Here is a 19,828-nt window from a genome sequence, read left to right on the forward strand (position 1 = left end):
AATATTTCAAATGGATTATATCTATATGAAAGTAATTCTCGTTAATAAGAATAAATTTTTCAATAAAAATGTTACATTTTTTTTATTATCCATTGTAACGGATTATTCTATCGTGTTTGACAGTTTTTGAAAAATGTTTTTTTACATCGTTTCAACGTGATAAACTATTCTTCACACGGATCACTTCGTACAATTATCGCAAACTTTCGTTCTCGACGTGTTCGCTCGTTTCCTTTCTCGCGTTTAATACTTCATGGTTATTTTTTCACGCAGGTACCTCTCCTCCCCCCACCCCTGGAAGGGATCGCAGAAAATCCTGCGCGTCACGTAGAACGTCTGGCAGCGAAGCCACACGCGAGTACGAAAGCTACGATATCTCCGACGAGAAGACGCATTACGAGTCACCGCACGGAAGTATTTTTCTCCTGCTATCGTTTTATTCCTATTTACGTAGTATCATTAGAAAGTTAATAAGGAAACAGGTGTGCAGGAAAGGGAAATACCTTGTCACTCTTACCCCGAAACGCCCGTGTCATCGTAATAACTTGCGATTCTCGCGAGAAACGTCCATTGTCTTTTACATACTATACCATAAAGAGATAACCGTTGCTGAACAAAGATATGCAAATACAAAGAAGACAATGTTCCTCTTATGCAAAATATAATATTGCTCGAACGAATTTTCATTTTTATCTCGAAGAAAAGAGAAAAGGTCGAGAGTGCAAAAGTTGTTCAATTTTCAAACCTTCCCTCTTCTTTGTCAAAGACGAAAGAGACTCTCTTTGGTTTCTTCCCTGAAACATTTCTTCTTCTCTCTCGCGGAGATAAAGTCTCTAGGGAGACGAGTAAGAAAGCGTAGGAGGGGGTGGTGGAGGAAACGAAGACTCGAGAAGAGAAGAGAAAAGAGAGAAGAGCGACGGGGGACGAATATCGCACGCACGCATGCGCAGTGCGTCCCGCGATCTCTTAGGCCGCCGGCCGCTCTGGCTGGTCTCAGTCGACCGCGACATTCGGTCCGCGAGATACGATTCGAGTCTTGGATCACCGAACGTCGGACTCTTCTCCTGCCGAACGAAGATCGAACGAAGATCGAATGGGTTCAAGAATCTCGCTGAGAAAAGATCTTCGAGCCTTTTGCCTCTTTAACGTCTTCCTGATCGGCTATGAGATCGATGAAAAGGACAAAAGAGGTCCTGCCAAATTTCATTTTACGCTTCGATGAATGAAATAGTTCGAGAGAATACTTCGAAAACGGATTCTGTTTATTAAAAAAAAAAAAGAGAGAGAGAGAGAGAGAGAGAGAAAGAAAAAGAAAGAATCGATAAAGCTCGAAGAACTTTCGTACGGTTTTCGTGGCTAGATCGGTTCGCCGGTAGCCACGTGTTTGACTGATGTCTCGATCGTGGAGAAAAGATCATCATAGTGATCGTGCGTGGACCGGCATTTCCTCAGCCATGTGTTCCTGATTTTCGCGAAATTTTGTCAAAGATAAAAAAGAAAAGAAAAAGAACGTTCCGAAAGGGTGGGTGTGATCTATGACGATAATGATGCCGATAATGTAAGCTATCTAGCTGGTATAGATCCTTAGGTAGACGAAATGACGCGCGACGGGAGATTGTTACTATTGTTGGCATTGCTGATGGCGTACGGATTGTTTGCGGTCGAATCAAGGTATCGCGAAGATACTGCTCTCGAGGCAAGAAGACATCGGCACAGACACAGGCATGATACATCGGCTGGCAGAAGGAATCACCACGAGCCGGTTGACAGACGATCGAGCTGGTCGCGAGAATTGGATTACGAATACGACGATCTGGATGATGATTCCAGACAAGACGACGATGAGTACGGCGATGAGGAAGATTACGAAGGTCTTAGATCCTACGAGGAGAGGTTATATCCTAGATCCAGAGGGAAGAGTTACCAGGAAAGAATTTTCGAATCTAAATATCCAAGACGTCATCGAGAGAGTTATCACGGTTGGTATCACGACGAGGAGAAACGTCGGACTCCCTCGAGATATAATTGGAAGAATCGTCACAGGTCAAGATTGGGAAGACTCGGTAGAAGCAGGCATAGAGGAGGCTATTCGAGAAATCGTGAAGCTTTTCGCGATGATTTTAACGAGGAGAACGAGGAGGAAGAAGAGGAAAGGTCAGCGCGTCACTACGAGGACGATACCGGTCCGGATAATCATTACTCTTCCTCCTCCTCCTCCTCCTACTTACCCTGGAGAAATTCCAAGAAGCACAGGAGCAATTGGAGAAGAGATTGGAGAAGCAACAGGCAAAGTTCGATTGGTTATCGTAACGGAAAGAGATTCTACGATGCGAGCGACCTCGATAGCATGAGGAAATTCAGATTGGACGATCAGAGGAGAAGGAGAGCGAACTTGACCGAGAGAATCTTAGAGGATTACGTGGAGAGCGAAAAAGAGGAGGAGGAGGAGGATGATATCTGGAAGGAAGCCGAGAAAGAGGAGGAAGAGGATGACGACGCTGACAATGACGGTGGCGAGGAGGAGTTCGATAATGATTTTTATAAAAATGAAAATAAGCCGCCGTTGTATAGCTACGACGATATTATCAGAAGACTCACGTCGGATGATCCTAGCACGGCAAAGCCGACGGTGAAAAGAGATTACAGGAACGTTGGTATAGAAAAGTATCCGTTGCGCGTATCGTACAACAACAACAGTGCCTCCAGAAATCTCACTCGTCCGAAGGTCGTCGGCTCTTCTTACGTAGCCGGCGCGTCCAGTTATCTTGTAAATAAAAAGCCGTCGAAGGGAGAGGAGGTGGTGGATAGGAGCGTCGCGATGATCAAGTCCGCGAGTGCAGAGATCGAACGTAAACCCTCAAAGAACGTGATCAGTGTCGTGGTTAAAGACGATGACGAGCATTCCGGAAAAGCTAAGACAAAGAGTCTCGAGCAGGAATACGATGACTACTTGAACACCGAGGACAACGAGAAGGAGGAAGATCTTATCAAGGCCGGCGTCGAAGATGATTCCGGCATGCAATCGGACGTCACTAACACGGTGAGTTTAACTTTCTATGGGTCGTGTTCATTTTATTTTGATTGAAAAAAAAAGAAAAGAAAGAAGAAAAAATCGATATCCCACGAAAAATTATTTCTAAAGCGTGAGAAAGATTTCACAATTCTCAAAGAAGACACTATCCTATCCGATCTCTCCGACAGTTGCACCTACGAGAAACCGCAAATCGAGCCGGATAGAATCGAGTTCCCTTCTAAATGACCTTGGCGAGGGAAGATCTCGATCTTCGCTATGACCGTTCACCGATCGTTCGATGTACATCGTATCGATTCTCTCTTCTTTTCACCAGGTATCCTTGGAAAGGGCAACGATCCAAGATCGCGGCCTTGAGAGATAAGCTCCTATCAGAATGTACTGTCCACACGAGCACAGACATCGACTCTGTCAATAAGACATCTACCTGATCCGGTAAACATCTATCTTGCTGATCGAAAAGATTCCAAGTCTAAATCATAAGTACACTTGACGTTTTAATCAACTCTCATCGATTCACAAATCCGTGGCGAACTATCGTAATCATGTCTTGAGAATGATCTCAAGTGGGAGCCTGCACGAAGCAATCTCAGAGAATCGCATAGCTCAAGCTGGTAATTTCGCACGTTCACATTCTTCGAGATCTCGAGGGTGTACGCGACGTTACCCTTCAGCGATTCTCGGTCTCGCACGGTTGATCTCGTGATCGACTTTCACGATGCAACGCAGACAGTCTCTTTCTTTCTCCCCACTTTTCTCTTTCTCTCTCTTTCTCTCCCTGTTGCACTCGAGAAGATCGTTTTGGATCGTCCTTGGCAGTGCTGTTCGCCACGGGCTGTGAATCGCATCAGACACCTACAACAGTCTTAGTGCTTACGACGAAGCAAGCCGTGCTTATCGAAAACTCTCTCATTCTCTCTTGAGATTCGTTAAGTACTCTAGTTCCAAGAACTGTTTCGAATCTACGACGTTCTTCCAACGTTATTAACGACTTCGTATTTGCATTCGTCGCGACGTTGGTGGCTTCTCTCCTTCTTCATCACCTAAGATTAGATTATCCTTGGGTAATATGTACATCATGGAGACTCTTAAAGAGCAGAAATCTTATGAAAGATCGGAGAACTCACTAAGAACTCATACTATTCTCGTATGCCAATCTTCATTGCCAAACACGCCATTCAGTGATCGCTGCTCTGGTATTCGTGCGATATCGGTAGACGACTACTCGGAAACTTCACGAACTTTAGCTGGCGAAGTTTCTTTATACCAGTTGTTGACATCAATGAATGAGTTTCAGTTTCTACGTCATGTATTATACATATATCACTTTCTAAAATTGTAAGAAATAAACGTAGGAATCTCTTGAATATCGCTTTCCATTCCTATTGATAACCATTGACATTGTCATAAGCGATAGTCGTTTCTAACAAGATTTCTCGAGAATAGTTTTAAACGATCGTAATGAGATCGAACGAAAAAAGAATTCTACAAATTCAGAAGAGAAAGATAAAAGGCCACAAGAGTCTTTGATTAACGAGCGCGAATTTCAAAGATTATTTTCGTCCGCCACGCCTCGTCAAAGCCAATGAACATTCGCCATATCTTCGCCGAGGAGCCAAAGAAGCACGTAGTCTACTCTGCCTACGACCAAAAACTACTTTCTCTTCTTCTTCTTCTTCTGCTTCTTCTTCTTCTTCTTCTTCTTCTTTTCTTCTACGTGCATATCTTCGTGTTTGCTCGATCATCCTGCGAATAGATGGAACGCTTTCTGCGTACGTCAAGGAGCGGCCTCTCTGTATCCCAAAACAGTCTCGACGGCACAGATGTTACAGATCGTTCAATGAAAATAAGGCGGCAAGTAATTTCGGGAATGTACTATCGGCTCGTGTTGTCGTAAGCTGCCAAGGAAAAAACTAACTTCTGTTGCGAGATCAACGAGATGCTGGCAGCATACAAAAATAGTATTAGAGTGAAAAATGATTCGATACCGATTTCTTTTTACTTCTATTCGAAGCATAAGTTACGAATAACAACGTTAAACTTTTTCTCTGTAATTTTTAAAATGTAATTAGTTCAATTCGTGCAGATTTTATTAAATTTGTAAAATCATTTCAATCCTCGATAATAAATTCGTACGATAATGAATAATAAATTGTATTGTTGAACAGATCTCGATCATTCAAGGATAATTTAAAAGAGGGATAATTCGATCAAAGATCGACTCTCGTGCCGGTAGCTACACCGATTCGAAAGGTAATCGACGACGTCCACCGTCGCGAACGCTCTCGATATTTTTTTACTTTTTTGCGCCAATTTACAAAGGTAAAACCCGCCACGTTCCATTGGAAAGCTTAGCCTCTACCTTACAGAGGACGTAGCAAGGGATTGTTAGCCTCGCGTAATTGAGCAATTCCACGTGCTGATCTCTTGCACCGTAAAATCCATGCACGTCGATGCCGCGGGATCAAAGAGAACGATAAAGTTTTCCTGACACGCGCTTCTACAGTAGAATCTTCAAGGAGATTAAAAATCGAGTAGCTTTTATGATCTTCGAAACTCGTACAATAGGATTTACGAATTGAATAGATATGTTTTTCTAAATTTGTCGTAATACTTTTTGCCATTTTGATCGTGAGAATTTCAATATCTTTCCCGTACTAGCTTTCGCGGAAATTGTACTCTCTCCTAGAGACAAGTCGCACAGTTGTCCGTTTGTACAAAACCGACGAGTATTTAATTCGATTATGGCTCATCATCCGCGAGATAACGGACAGTCTCCACGTGCTCTACGCACCACCGAGAAACATATCCTTAACGAGCGAAAGCGCGTAATAGGATTTGCTACAAATTATCGCCCAAAGCGGACGTCAAATGTAATATCTGACTGGAGTTAACCTTTTCTGGGTCATTGATGTTAAATGAAATGTTCGTCTTCGTAGAAACTACGGAAAACGAGAAACCCGATAGCAACGGAGATTAACTCGTTAATCCGAAAGAGCTTACGGACTACCCAAAGGTGATTAATACTAAAACAGACATCAGGGATAATAACGTTTAGGTCATCAGCGTCGACAAAAAAAAATAATCGTCTTCTTGGAAACTCGAATAAAGCAAACGAGCAGCATCTCGTTTAAAGGTATTATCTTATTAATCTGAGGAAACTTAGACTATCCAAACACGCCTACCGTGCGGTAGTACTTGACAATCCCTTCGCTATCACGAACCTAGACGTTTGTATCAAGAAGATAATCGTTGACTTGCTTAAGAAAGAAGTCCCTCAGGGTATCGTGTTTCAACAAGTTTTATGAGAACCACCGGTGCCCTCGCTGTGACTCTCAGCATCCGGTTCACCTAGCCTAGCTTAACCTAGCCTAAAAGAAGATTGTTACCCTCTTCTAAAGGTAAATCCGACTGATGTGTACCTTACACAGATATATGTACGTACGTGTTCCTTGTTAACGAATTAACAGGCTACTAAGAAAACGATAACGCTCACTTAGCCAGAAGTGTTAATAGTTGATAAAGCGAGCCATACAATAATTTACTTTTCCACTTTTCTAATCTCACCTTTAGCAACGTAATCTAATGTCTAAAAAGAGAACGTGGTTGACTCCAATGGAATTGCTTAGCATTTATCGTTCGCCGAAGTATAAGTACTACTGTCCAACTTCCGCGTATCATAAAATTCTAATTGGGTAATGTCGATCCTACGAGTTATTTTACGATTATACCGATTGCTCCCGTTCGAAACGATCCTCTTTGGATGCCGCACTATTATTTCGCGTCGACCTTTTACGAAGGTATTTCCAATCGATCGTTAATCTCATAAATTTCTCTCAGTGAATCTCATCGTATTGCGAACGATCCCTTTGGGATTGTTTCGACTATGCTCTACGCAAAAATACTTTAAACTTTCTCGAGAGTTCTTAGAAAGCTCTTAAAATATCTCAGAAAAGGTTTATTCATCGAGTTACAAGGAGTTTAACTTCGAACTCTCTCGACGAACCTCGATTTATATAAACCCGACGGAAATCGATCGTTTGCGATCTCTCCCGACGATAAACATTTGATAAACTTCGTGGAAGTATCGTTTACGTTAAACGACGAGCAGAGCATCTCTATATCTTTCTTCTTTGCCCTTTTTATTACTCCCTATTCAGTCTCCGTTTCGCCGAAAAGGTTTCCTCTCTCGACGTATCAAGAAAACGACTTTACCACCTGACCGTGCGAAGAACCCCCATAAATACCATAAAGCTTGCCGCGGAAGCTCGTTACCACGAGCATAAAATTCACCCTTGTGCTCATGAACATGTCAAGGCGCGGCCCTTCGAATTTCACATATGTACCAAAGTTCATTTGTATCGTAGAAACGTAACTCTTTTAAAGATACTGAAATTATCGACGTCAGTAACTTTCATTTCGTTCATGTATTATAGTTTTTTTATTTTAAAAATAATAATTTCAATTAAATAATACCGACGAAGTGAAAGTGAACGTACGATTTGAAGAAACGATCGAACTGAGTCATCGGAAAGTTAATATTTTGAAATGAAAATCTCCAGAAGTTGGAATGTAAAGTGCGAAAATAGATCGAAACGTTGTGATAAACTTCGCCTTTACTCCGCCCACTTGCTAGGCCCTTGACAATAATGAAGTTAGCGAAAAGATGATTAACGATCGGGAAGCATCAAAAAGACTGCTAAAGATCTTTGAGTTAACCGTGCTGTCGGATGATGATTCATCGTCGAGATGACGATACTATTTGTAAGGACAAATGCTCGCAAAAAAGGCCGAGTCAGCGTAATAACTAATTAAAGAATCGACCGAAATAACTCAGATTCTTGGAAAGATGTTCGTTATCTCTGTTCTACATAACTCTTTATATTTAACAAAACATCTACAATAGCAAATTTATGAATAACAACGTTCTCGTTGAATTCTTCAATATCCAGTATATAATATTTGTTATTATCGAATCGGTTGTCTTATGCAAGTCCAATTCTATAACCGGTTTTTGATCAGGGCGTTTTTAATACGTAATAAATTAAATCAAAATAAGTTTTCACTTTGTTCGAGTCAGGTACTTGTCTGGACGGCTTCCAAAAAAGTCTCCATATAAAATTGTTGGCTTTATAAATCGGTAACCCGTCGCGGATATAATGATGTTTAACTCATCGGCAACTTTCTCTGCAAGACAAGATAATCGAAACGAAAAGAAAGATAGATATCTAATTGACTTTATCCGGTTGCTCTTTACATGATAACATTATGAGAAAATTGAGAAAATTACAATAAACTACTAATTGAAGTGAAAGAAGAAAGAACGATTACGAATGTCTCCTAAGAATTGACGTCCATGCAAATCGGTGACTCACGAGTTAATTGCCAAAGTTCATTGGGGCTCCCGGAACACTTGTGCGTGGCCAAGCAATACTAAAATGAGTATAAGCTAATTAATTCCTGGAACATCGTCTGAAGTACAAATTCTCGTCCCGAGCAATCGAGAATAGTCGTCTGGAAACTACCCAAATGTGTGTGTTTTAAAAGAGACGCGAAAGGAATCAATTTCATAAAGACAAAATTTATTGTAAAGTGTAAATGAAATCTCCAGACTGTTCTCGTTAACGAAGGAGCTCGTGTTTTCTCCTTCTCTAGGTTTTTACGAGTGCTAATCGCAGTGAATAGAGACACTTTCAAAATCATTTCAAGAGCAAGGAAAAAATGTTCTCTCGTAGAAAAACATTAAGCCGAACGATATGCTATCTCATTGATTTATAAAAGCTCGATAAAAATCACTTGATAATCCAATAAAACTTTCTATCTCTCGTTGATGACTTATTAAAAGAAAACACGAGAGACTAAATGTTATTTCAATATGCACTACCATTCAGTCTTCTGGCAACTTACCAGATTTGTCAAACTTGCAAGATATTGCCCTACGACGAATCTTTTGGAAATTTCCTCATTTCGCGTCATCTCTCGATACTATTCTCTCATTATTAAAACGTGTATCGATTATATTTATCCTCCGATCGTAGACCACCGATATCATGAAACTCGAACAAATTCGAGTATCTGGGTTATTCCAATTGCCCATTTGGAGTAGTTCCAACAATGGTCGGTTCGACGATAAACTAAAAATATCCAAATGACATCGATACTCGTTTATTTTCTCCTCACAACTAATGAAAATTGTTCAAACATTTTAACTAACTATCGATCATAATAATTATGATATATCTATCGTACATTAATTTTGTTTACATTAGCAATATACCGCCATAAACCGGAATCAAAACTTTCGAGATCGTTTTCCATTAAAATCCTTTCCTTTTACATCCTGGAAAGAAGAAAACGATGAGGCTAAGCAATTTCTCCTTTACGGAAAGTTGCGGCCGTGAGAGGCGCGATCGGTTAAATAACACGTTACACTACTACTATCGCAAGCATCGGCGTAGCCTTTAGATACGAGTTAATACTTGCGACGAAGGGATGAAGTCATTATAAAAAGAATCTCTCTTCTTCTCTCTAACCCTCCCTTTCGATCAGAGGAACGTACTTAGTTAGATATGATGGCAACGTAAAAAGAAAAAAATGTGAAAGGAAAAGAAAAAGGACCTGTTTGCCTTAGAGTAAACGCGTTCTTTCGCGCGTGCCACGATCTAAATGGTGTCCGCATTATCAGAATCTCAGCAACGACCATAAACCTTCTCAATAACTTTTTACTCTTTTCTTTCTTCCCCCTCAGACCCCACAGCCGTCTTTCTCAAGTATCTTCCATAATCCGGTTGTTTTATGATACACGCGCCATGACCTCTTGACCTCGGTAGGAAGTAAAATCTTCAAGAATATTCACAACGTCCCTTTTATCGTCACACGAGAAGAATCTATGCTGTGAGAAAATTTGCTAATACTCGATAAGGTTTCATCTCCTTTTTTTTTTTTTTTGTTCGTTTCCTCTCTTCTCTTTTTTACGAAGCTTATCTCGAATAGTTGCGATAAGATTTATTTCTGGAAATGATATTCATTCACAGATTGAAATTATGCGAAATTCAATTGTGAAAACTTTTTTTATCGAGCGCTTCTTTGTACTTCGAAAAAATACAATAACACTAGCTATTTCTTAAACGTTCAAAATTGAATGAAACATTTCGCATTTAGTTGAGCAATAAAAATTAGAAAAAAATGTTAAGGGAAATGTAAATATAATTTACGATCACGTGTGATGTTTCATTTCCTTAGCGGATTAGCAGCTGGATGTTCAATTGTTAAGAAGATGAATAATGGACTGTCGATAATCATCATGAAAGGTCATAGAATTCCTAGAATTTCTGCATCGCTTGCAACGATTTTGATGCGTCTCACGTTTTGTTTACGTGAGGAATCCTCCGGAAACAGAATTATCCTTGATAAAGAACAGAAAATTGCTGTGACATTTTCGTTCTTTCACAATAGTAATGCGATGTGCCGACACGAAGATATTAAAGAAGGAAAAAAAAATCAAAAGTGTTGTTAAAAAATGAGAAGATCGATCTCCGAGCACAATCAAACGATAACCGATTGAATTACAAATAAATCATAGGTTCTATTCTCATCGGCAACAAAGCAAATCTTCGAATTAGTATGCTATTGTTAATGAAGAACGCAATAACGTCAATAATCACTCGTAAGAGTCGATCGAACATTACGAAATCTCGATGATAGGAGACAATGGATTTAACTCATGCTAGTCATCTAAGAAATCAATTTCTCCATCAAACGCATCATCCTAGAGTTTTAAATAGAAAAAATTTCTCTACGATCGAAAGAATGATACTCGGAATAAAGCAATTTCATAGATACAGCTATTAAACGGTGTCAAGGTAAATCAAATTTGCGTAATTCTTCGCGATTTTACGATACTATTACGTTCTTAGAATATTTCTTTTTGTTCGATAGAAAGAGTTAAAAGAAGAATTAAATTCCTATAACAGATAACACTTTTTCTTGTTATTCCTTCCGTTCGAAGACTTTCTACGATTGGAGAACTCGATTCTCCTAAGTGATGTATGTAAATAACATATAAATACATACAATAAATTACGAGGAAGCATGTAATCTAATATTAAATATTTGTACATTCGCCTTAACATTCATTAACGATACGTTTTATCTAATCTATTGCTCGTTCCCCCACTCCTTTCGACATCAATCAAACGCTGCACGGAATACGAGAGACTATCTACTTTCCTTCCATAAATTTTCTTGCGATATTCTTCCTTCGAATCCTGTCTGCCATAATGAACGATGTATCGCACTTACAAAGTGAGTCACGTAACTGTTTAAAAGTCAGTGTCTATACTTTGATAAGAGTTTATTTCGAACATCATTAAAAATGTATTGAGACGTTGACTTGCAACAAGTTGCATGAGTCACCTTATAAAACCACGTAAAGCGGATCGTGAATGTTCCAATTTTGTTGAAGATTCTATCGGACTTTTACGATATAAATCAATCTCTTAAAAAATCTTAATCTTAATACGAGAAGCCAGCATATTTCTGTCAGCATTCACGTAACTTCAAAAGGTTTGACTTATAAAAAGAGTTTAACTCTTCTCGAAGGAAATACCAAGTTAAAAAGGACCATTCGGCCCTTTTAGAAAATTAACGAGCGATAAAGATTCGGGAGGCGTGAATCATAGCGCGCAACCGTGCCAACGAGGAGAACGATGAGGTTTAATAACAAGGGCTAATGAATAGGGCCGTGCTCGTAAATTCGAGGGACACCCACGAGTCGCGTGTTGAGAATTTTTCATTGCCCTTTTGCTTCGTGCATCGAAGGAGAAAGGGCGATAGGAGGCACAGAAAGCCAATTAAGCAATTAATTTTATGATAAGCATTCTTCTCTTTATCCGTGGGTGTTCCTAATATTCTAATAATTTTTTTCTTTAATTTAATATCATTGAGAGAACGCAAACTATCCCAAAAATAACTTCCAATATTTTACGAAAGTCTACGAATACGAACGAATACGAACGAGCTAATGATTTTCTATAAAATATAATTAAAACCAATTACATTCGTCATTTAATAACGGTCGCGTCGCAGTACGAGAAACGCACCTGTTTGAAAACGTGGAATCATTGACCCTTACCGATTTATGATAAGAATCACGAAAAGACTTGAGTCATCGCGTCAAATTCATAATTTTCTATCAATCATTAAACGTTTATGATAAATAATTTCGATAGCGTTAAGAACTTTCTATATATGCTTAACTCTCTACAAGAAGCTTGAACGGTTAGCTCGACTACTCAACTCGTGTTGAGTACCCTGACTATTCAACGTTGGAATCTACGTTCTCAAGAATTTTCTCGCTAGAAGAATTATCGAAGGAGAAGAAGCTCAGCTTGGCTGAGCAATGCTTTTTGATCGGAATGAGTCTTACAAGTCCCTCGTAAAGTATGATTTATTCGTCTCGCTTTACTCCTCGTCGCAAGGCAGTTAGGCCAATTATCCAGAACAACGCAGACGCACGTAGTTACATACACACGAGCGAGCCAATTTATATAGCACGAACTGAAACCGAATTGCACGACCGTCTCTCCAGACATAATTCGCGCAATTTTCACCGGTTGATTAGCCGCGCCCATAATGCCAATGATCGATAATTAGTGCATGTGCCTACCTATGTACGTCAAGAGCAGTATGCCGGTCATCAAAGTGTACGAATCGATCTCTTATCGTATCAAATCGTTGATGCGTATTTATCGGATTTGAAAGTTGATTAGAATCTCTGAAACGGCTCATATAATCTCGAATGCCGATCATCGTCCACTATAAAATTATTAAGAAACTGTGCATAATGCCAATGACGAATTAAAAATTTTAATGGTATTCTTAAAAGGATCGACACGCTTGATAATTTCTCATCGGACAAATGAAAATGGACGTAAAAATGTTAACGTCATTGCGAAATTTCGATTAGTTTTTGAACAATGAAATTGCTTCTAGTATTTCATCTCTCACTTGAGTACTCACTTTCAAGATGCTACCAAGAGAAGCTGCAGAGCCACCCCGTGCTTACCAAAATAACTTTTGTTCTTGATCCACGAAGTCGTCGACCGTAACACGTTAGGAGAGGAAAATCGTGCTAGCATATATTATGTCTCTCTGAAGTGTATTGCGCTAAAAACACGCACTCTGCGTATATATGTGATCGCGTATATCAAGTTCTAATAAAATAAATCTAAACTTGAGAAGAAAAAATAAGTAAGATGTAGTTTCGTAAATTTACCGTGACGTAAGGAACTCTTGATACAAATGCATGCGATGATAGAATAGCATTGCCAAACGCATAAGTTTCTATTCGTTTCAGTTTTCACGTTCCATTCTAAGTGTAAAAGGAAAAGAAAGAGAGAAAGAAGAAGAGTTTCGAGAGATTCCGAGCAACGTTCCGGAAAACACGTGTTTCTTTTACACAGTGGCCCGATATGTTTACATAGATGTTCCAACGTCTGTTTACCCTTCGTATCCCTCTTCACCGCTTTATGATACTCGCAGGTTATACTGCTTCTCGCACCGTATAACCAATATTTATGCTCCGTCCTGTGAGCTCGTTACGATATCATCCTAGGGTTTTATCTTACACCTCGAAAAAAATGATCTAATAACTTAATAATAACGTTTTATCGATTTTCTAACATATACATACATGCACACGATAGATGATTATGATATAGGATACCTTCCACGAATGTATCATAAATTATATCGTGATGTTGAAACAAACGTATTGATTATTATTACGTATTTACATAGTTATCGTAAATAACGTGAAACGATATCGCAAATCGTCGCCTCCGATCACTTTCTGAATCCTTGAAAGCACGTCGTCGTTGTCGTCGTCGTCGTCGTCATCGTCGACGACGTCGTCGATGAACGTAGGCGTTACTTCTATGGACAATGCATCAGAATAATTGCATGCTACATTTAATAAAATACATCTGACGTATTTCTTTCGGAATACGCTGAAACGTCGTCGTTAACGAGCTGCAAATATTAATGTTTCTTTCCTAGTCGTATAACTTTGTTTATTCATCGATCGACATAAACCGGGAGAGCTGTTTCCTGGTCCTTATCTAATCGTTCATCGAAAGAGGACGCATGCATTATGCATTCCTTTTGCGATCTCGCGTTAATAATTCATAGGAACGAATGAAGATTATTATTGTGTATACGTACCTATATACGCTGAGAAAAGTCATCCAGACATGCGTCAACGACAAGGCGCCTATAATTATTAAAGACGATCGTTGGTACGACGATACTTTCATTAAAAGCAATTAATATGTATTTTGAAAATGAACACGACGAGTTCCGTATAGTCAGAACGAGAAAACATATAAATTATAGACACGTTTTTCATTGGTCGACTCGTATCGCATCGGTTATTTTATTAATGCGATGCGTGTCTTGCGCACGTTGCTCCAAATGACGCAGGAAAAGACGAATACAAAGTAGAAGCGAGCTTGGCGTCGAAAGATACTACTCTCTTCGCTATTCGTTATACAACACAACATACTACTGCTCGATCCAATAGATTTACTGCCACTACCACGATATCGTGGTATTTTCTACATTCCTAAGAAACTACAGACGGATTTATTTGCCGACTTTCGCTCGGACAGATAATCGTCATAGTAATTTTGCATCACATTTGCTTGTCTTATTCGAATTACCGCTTCTTATTTTCGTCTCTCCGAAGAGACGTCATTTTTGGATGGTACCATTTAGTGATGCCGTCTTTCAGAAGCTCGACAAAATTGACCGGTCCGTTTTAATGAGATAAAAATAAAATTATTTTTAAATAATTATTCATCTGACTCGATCAGCAGTTATTTTCATACAAATGACATCGAACGAGCTTATCTAAGAAAAAAATGAGGAAAAAACGACATTTTAATTCACGGATACGTTTTATTAATGTACGACGATTTACATTATTATATGCGAAGGTTACTCCATAATTATGCAGACGCTCATAAACCTCTTGTTGGACGGCGTCGAGCGTGACTTCCTAAAAGTCAGCTCTAATTTTCGCGGTAAAGTCAACGGACCCAAATGATATCTTGGCAAATGTTTTTCGCGTGGCGATTCTCGATGTTGAAGCTTATCTCTTACGCGTGCTCATGAACAATTCTCTCCTATGCGCATAGTTACGATCACATTACAATATCGCAATATCGTTGTTTACTCTCTGTTATCCGATTCCACGAAACTAGGTGTGAAACTAGGATGAAGAATCTTATAAAAATTTACTGTATGATTAATTCTAATTGTACCATGTGTTTTGGTAATAAATGATATCATGACATGTGAGTCATGTGTAAAAAAGTAGGTTAATTTCGCCATAAATTCATTTGTCTATTTAACGGGAACATTAAACTGCAACTTTTAAAATTACGTTTAATGTTTTTTACAAGGTTTCGATAAAAACACATTTATCTTCGATTAATCGGGTTTACAAGAGTTATGGATAAGACCGACGATAGGAAGGTGTACATATAACGTTCCCACTAATTGCAAAATAAATCGCAATTACGTGTACATTATAAGGGTCAATTCGTAGTGCTACTCATGGGAATTGTCGCAATGTCTAGTCCGTTGGTTAATTATAATGCATCGACCTCGTAACACCGAGATGCAATAGAGACCGAAGCTCGTTCGGTCTTTGGAATTCATGTTGAATTATTCTCTCACGTTTTTCCATCTAACAGATAACATTTCCGTTGATGAACACGAACATTCACTCGACTCTTTTTCCTTTTCAAACGTGTTCTCTTAAAATAGACACGACTACGGTTGCGATCAATGAAAATTAACTATTCTTCTTTAATCTATCTTTTAATTCATAAGTATCAGTAATAGTCAGAGAGACAACCAAAAATGATTTTATACGGTAGCTCGTTTTAACGGAAACTTGATCGTACGAAGATACATATTAATATTAACGGCTTGGTAGCGCGAATTCGTCGGCCTTCGGTAAAGGCATTCTCTCGGTTGATTTACAAGCGGGAAGCGTGCTAAGAATTTCGTCGATTTCCTAACGTGACGCGCCTCTGTTTAAGCTTCGTTCGATCGTGTGTCCACGGTAGCACCTACCTTTTCCATGCAAATAACGAATTACGCCCTGGTATCAACCAGAACGCGCATTCGTCGCTTACAAATCGAACGAATGTTAATCAGCCGATATTTCTATTTATCTATGCTAATATCAAGATTCCAAATGCTCTCTCGTTAACGCTCAGTGTAACGAAATTCGATGATCTTTTCTATGACAAAGAGGTTGGTAAATAAGATCGAATACATTTAAATATGAATTAGGTAGTAAAAATTCTCTTCTTTCGAATTTCATATTCGAAATTTAAATAAAAAAAAATGGATTTGAATATAGTTAAAATGATTCACTGAATCGCCAGTTTTCTCTTAAAGTTACACTACGATTATTGCTTATGCCGGTCACTCGTTTTTCGCTGAGCTCGTCGTCAGCGTCGAGCAACGTTGATTACAGCAAGCGAATAGGAACTTCCAGTTTAAGTCAGCAGGACGACGTAAGTTGGCAGGCTAGTTCGTAAAGGGTCACGTCGTCTAAGAGAGGATCAACGACCTTTTTACCTATCCCAGACTGCTCTCGAACGTGGTTTACTAACATTTGCCAGTTAGATACTTCGCGGAGAGTCGTCTATCTTCGGTTGCTGCTATTTCGGCGATATGGACGCTCGTGGAACGCAAGAAACGACATCGTTGACGTACGAACGATGAGCTCTCATCTCGTGGATATTCTATGTGGTTCGAAAATGGCGGACCGACATCAAAGAGTCCAAGAATGTTAGTGAAGATGTTGCATATTCTTTGGTTATTCTCGATAACACTAACACTTCGAAATAAAAAAAAAATCGCGAAATTCGATTATCCCAATTTCATAATTTTATTTTAAAAATTGATGTCAGACTTGTATAAATTAAACTTGTTATTATCGATACACCCGAAACATCCTCCGGGCTGTACATAATCATCGCAGCTGCTCGCATTTGCTCTTCGGTTCAACACCTGTGCAATGAGTTATAGGATGATCATCCGACTTCCCTCAAGATAGAAATAAACGCGAAAGATCTCAAGCGGTAACGAGCAGCTTCCATGAATTTTCTCTCAGTTAAGAACGGATCCACGACACCGCGACAAGGCAACCTGTCGGTGACTAATTACCGATCACCTAGTCGTTATAACTACTATAGGTAGAATCACACTTTGTTTCGAGCATCGAAAGACAAATTGAATCCTGATTGAAATCACTATCGCGAATACGATCAATACGAACGATATATCTTTCGTTGTGGAGATACAACCTAACGGTGATAATTAAAAGTTCCTCGAGACGATGGATTGCACGAAGAATTTAATCTCGACTATCCTTTCGATAACGAGCTTACATATACATCGTCGTTTGATCGAGTTAGATCGAATCCAACGAGCACGAGCGTTAACGAGGTGGCACGATCGAGAAGAAACTCGTCGATTAGCAAGGAAGAACTAATTAGTTCGTGTCTGGATACTTGTCTGGATGTAAAGCGTAAAGGTCTTAAAGCTATCGAATGAATGGAGGAAACACTACTTTTTGTCTTGTTCGCTGAAAGAACCGACCTTCTTCGTCTCCGTCTCTCTCTCTTTCTCTCTCTCTCTCTCTCTCTCTCTCTCTCTCTATCTATCTATCTATCTGTCTATCTATCTATCTCTTTCTTTCTGTCTATTTCCCTCTCGTTTGTTACCTCATCGATAGATTCCTTCGTTGAATAAGAGAATGGTTATTTCCGAGAGGCTAAAAAGGAAACATATGTTATATTGTTCGTTTTGTAGCGGATCGGGTTAAGGCCGGTGTTTATTGGGGTCTTGCATTTTAAGGTTCTCGTTGGTAGACGACGAATTTGCATAAAGCCGCTGCCAAGTTGACGTTCTAAAAATAAACGGAACGATCTTGGAGTTTTCTCGCTACTTAGATAGATCGGTGCTTCTATCATGGGATATTCATAGAATTATGACGAATATTGTAAAGAAAAATATCTGTTAAAATAATAATTCGATCGTTAAATTTGAGAAATTAATAAATTAATTCCTTTACAAAGTCGTCAAATTCAAAATCGAACGAGAATAATAATTGGAAGTGACTCGTCGTCCTTCCTCTCGAAATAACGATGTTAATTATCGTAATTGCGTCGTAAGTGTCGGTCCTATGATTGAAGAAAGCCACAATTACCTTGGCGACTACCATAAAGCGCATGCATTAAAAGGTGCGTGAAACATGGCGAGAAACGCGAGTTGAAAAGAGACGGGACTAAAATAATACGATCAGAAGTCACGGTTAATCGTCTTGATTTTATGCTCGCGTGACGCTTTCTCATCCGAATCGTTTCTAATTCAACTTAAGAATTTGGAAAGTTGGCCGGTCTTTATCGATTTCTATTTTTTTTTCTTTTTTTGTAACAATAACGTATTGAGAACAAAAATAAATGATCTTTCATGAGTTTCTTGTTAATGACAATTTAGAAATGGATCGTTTAGAAGTTAATGGATTCGAAGAATAATGGATGTACGGATTGTTCGATAGTTAAATTTAAATGATAAAAAATTGAAATTGAAGCATTTGTTGTAAATAGAAATTCGTTTGAACTACTTTTAGTCGTAGTATCGGATAGTACTTTTCAAACGTATCTAGAAGTTATTATCAAATATACATAATTTTATTCATTTATATGATATACGGTTTATACCATTCACATCTGGGTCGCGATATCATTACAAATATATATGTTAGGTCAAATGGCAAAAAGGTTGAGAAACGCTGGTCTAGACTACCTGGAAGCAAAACATTGAGAACGAACAACCGATAACATCCGCATATTCTTCTGTGTATTTATGAAACGTGCCCCTGTCCGCATCGGATTGGAAATAGTCAAGAGAACGCTTGGTATATTGATGATACCATCCGGCAATGATAAAGTACGAGGAACCGAGCGCGATTCATAAACCATCGATATTTTCTCCGGCGGTTAGATCGCAACGAGATCAATGACATCGGAACACGTGCGTTGCTCCGTAACATCCTCGTGACATAATTAATGTTCCACGTACACTGCAATTTTGTATAATTCTACGGCTAACGTAATAAAAAGAAAAAAATAAAAGAGTAAAATGAAATTACAGCGATATCAGCGACATCGATCGATACCGTGTAATCGTAATTATACGATGAAAACGAAATAATGGAAAATAAATTCTATCGCGTTAAGATCGTACTATCGATTAAATTGTTAAGCGGATAGATTAAATTGTAAGTAGATAAGTTAGATCGTACTTTCACGGGATTGCCGTAACAAGAAAAGAATGAAAATGAAATCGGATTTCATCGTGTTACAATTACCATGTCCCAATCCTATACCATCGCGTATAAATAAAAAGAGAGATATTCGAAGCACGCGAGACCGAACGAGAGATCAGCATCGTAAATAACTCTAATTACCTATCTCATTTGAATAATCAATTGGACTACTTACATGGTACTATCTACACGCCCCTCCAACACCTACATCGAAGGCACGATGTCGATATCGTGATTAACGTTAAAAAGAGTCTTAAATGACTAGCGCAATAAGACTAATCAATCGTGGTCGATCGATTACATCGCATTATCGCTATTATCGAAGTTTGCTCGCAGCAATGTATCCGGCAAGATCGCGCGACATATTTTAATGATTTATATTT

The 19,828-nt window shown here is 39.0% G+C and overlaps 1 protein-coding gene across 1 annotated transcript in view; it reads left to right on the forward strand.

Moving 5' to 3' along the window:
- The first annotated feature begins 983 nt into the window (after positions 1-983).
- LOC127067564 (uncharacterized protein DDB_G0283697-like) overlaps positions 984-19,828 on the forward strand; it is a 67,086-nt gene continuing 48,241 nt past the window's right edge. The window contains exon 1 of the mRNA XM_051002642.1: positions 984-3,040. Within this exon, the coding sequence (XP_050858599.1) occupies positions 1,598-3,040 (1,443 nt within the window). The 5' untranslated portion in view covers positions 984-1,597. The remainder of the gene's footprint in view (positions 3,041-19,828) is intronic.

Source organism: Vespula vulgaris, chromosome 11 (genome assembly GCF_905475345.1).
Source record: "Vespula vulgaris chromosome 11, iyVesVulg1.1, whole genome shotgun sequence".
Classification (NCBI taxonomy): Eukaryota; Metazoa; Arthropoda; class Insecta; order Hymenoptera; family Vespidae; genus Vespula; species Vespula vulgaris.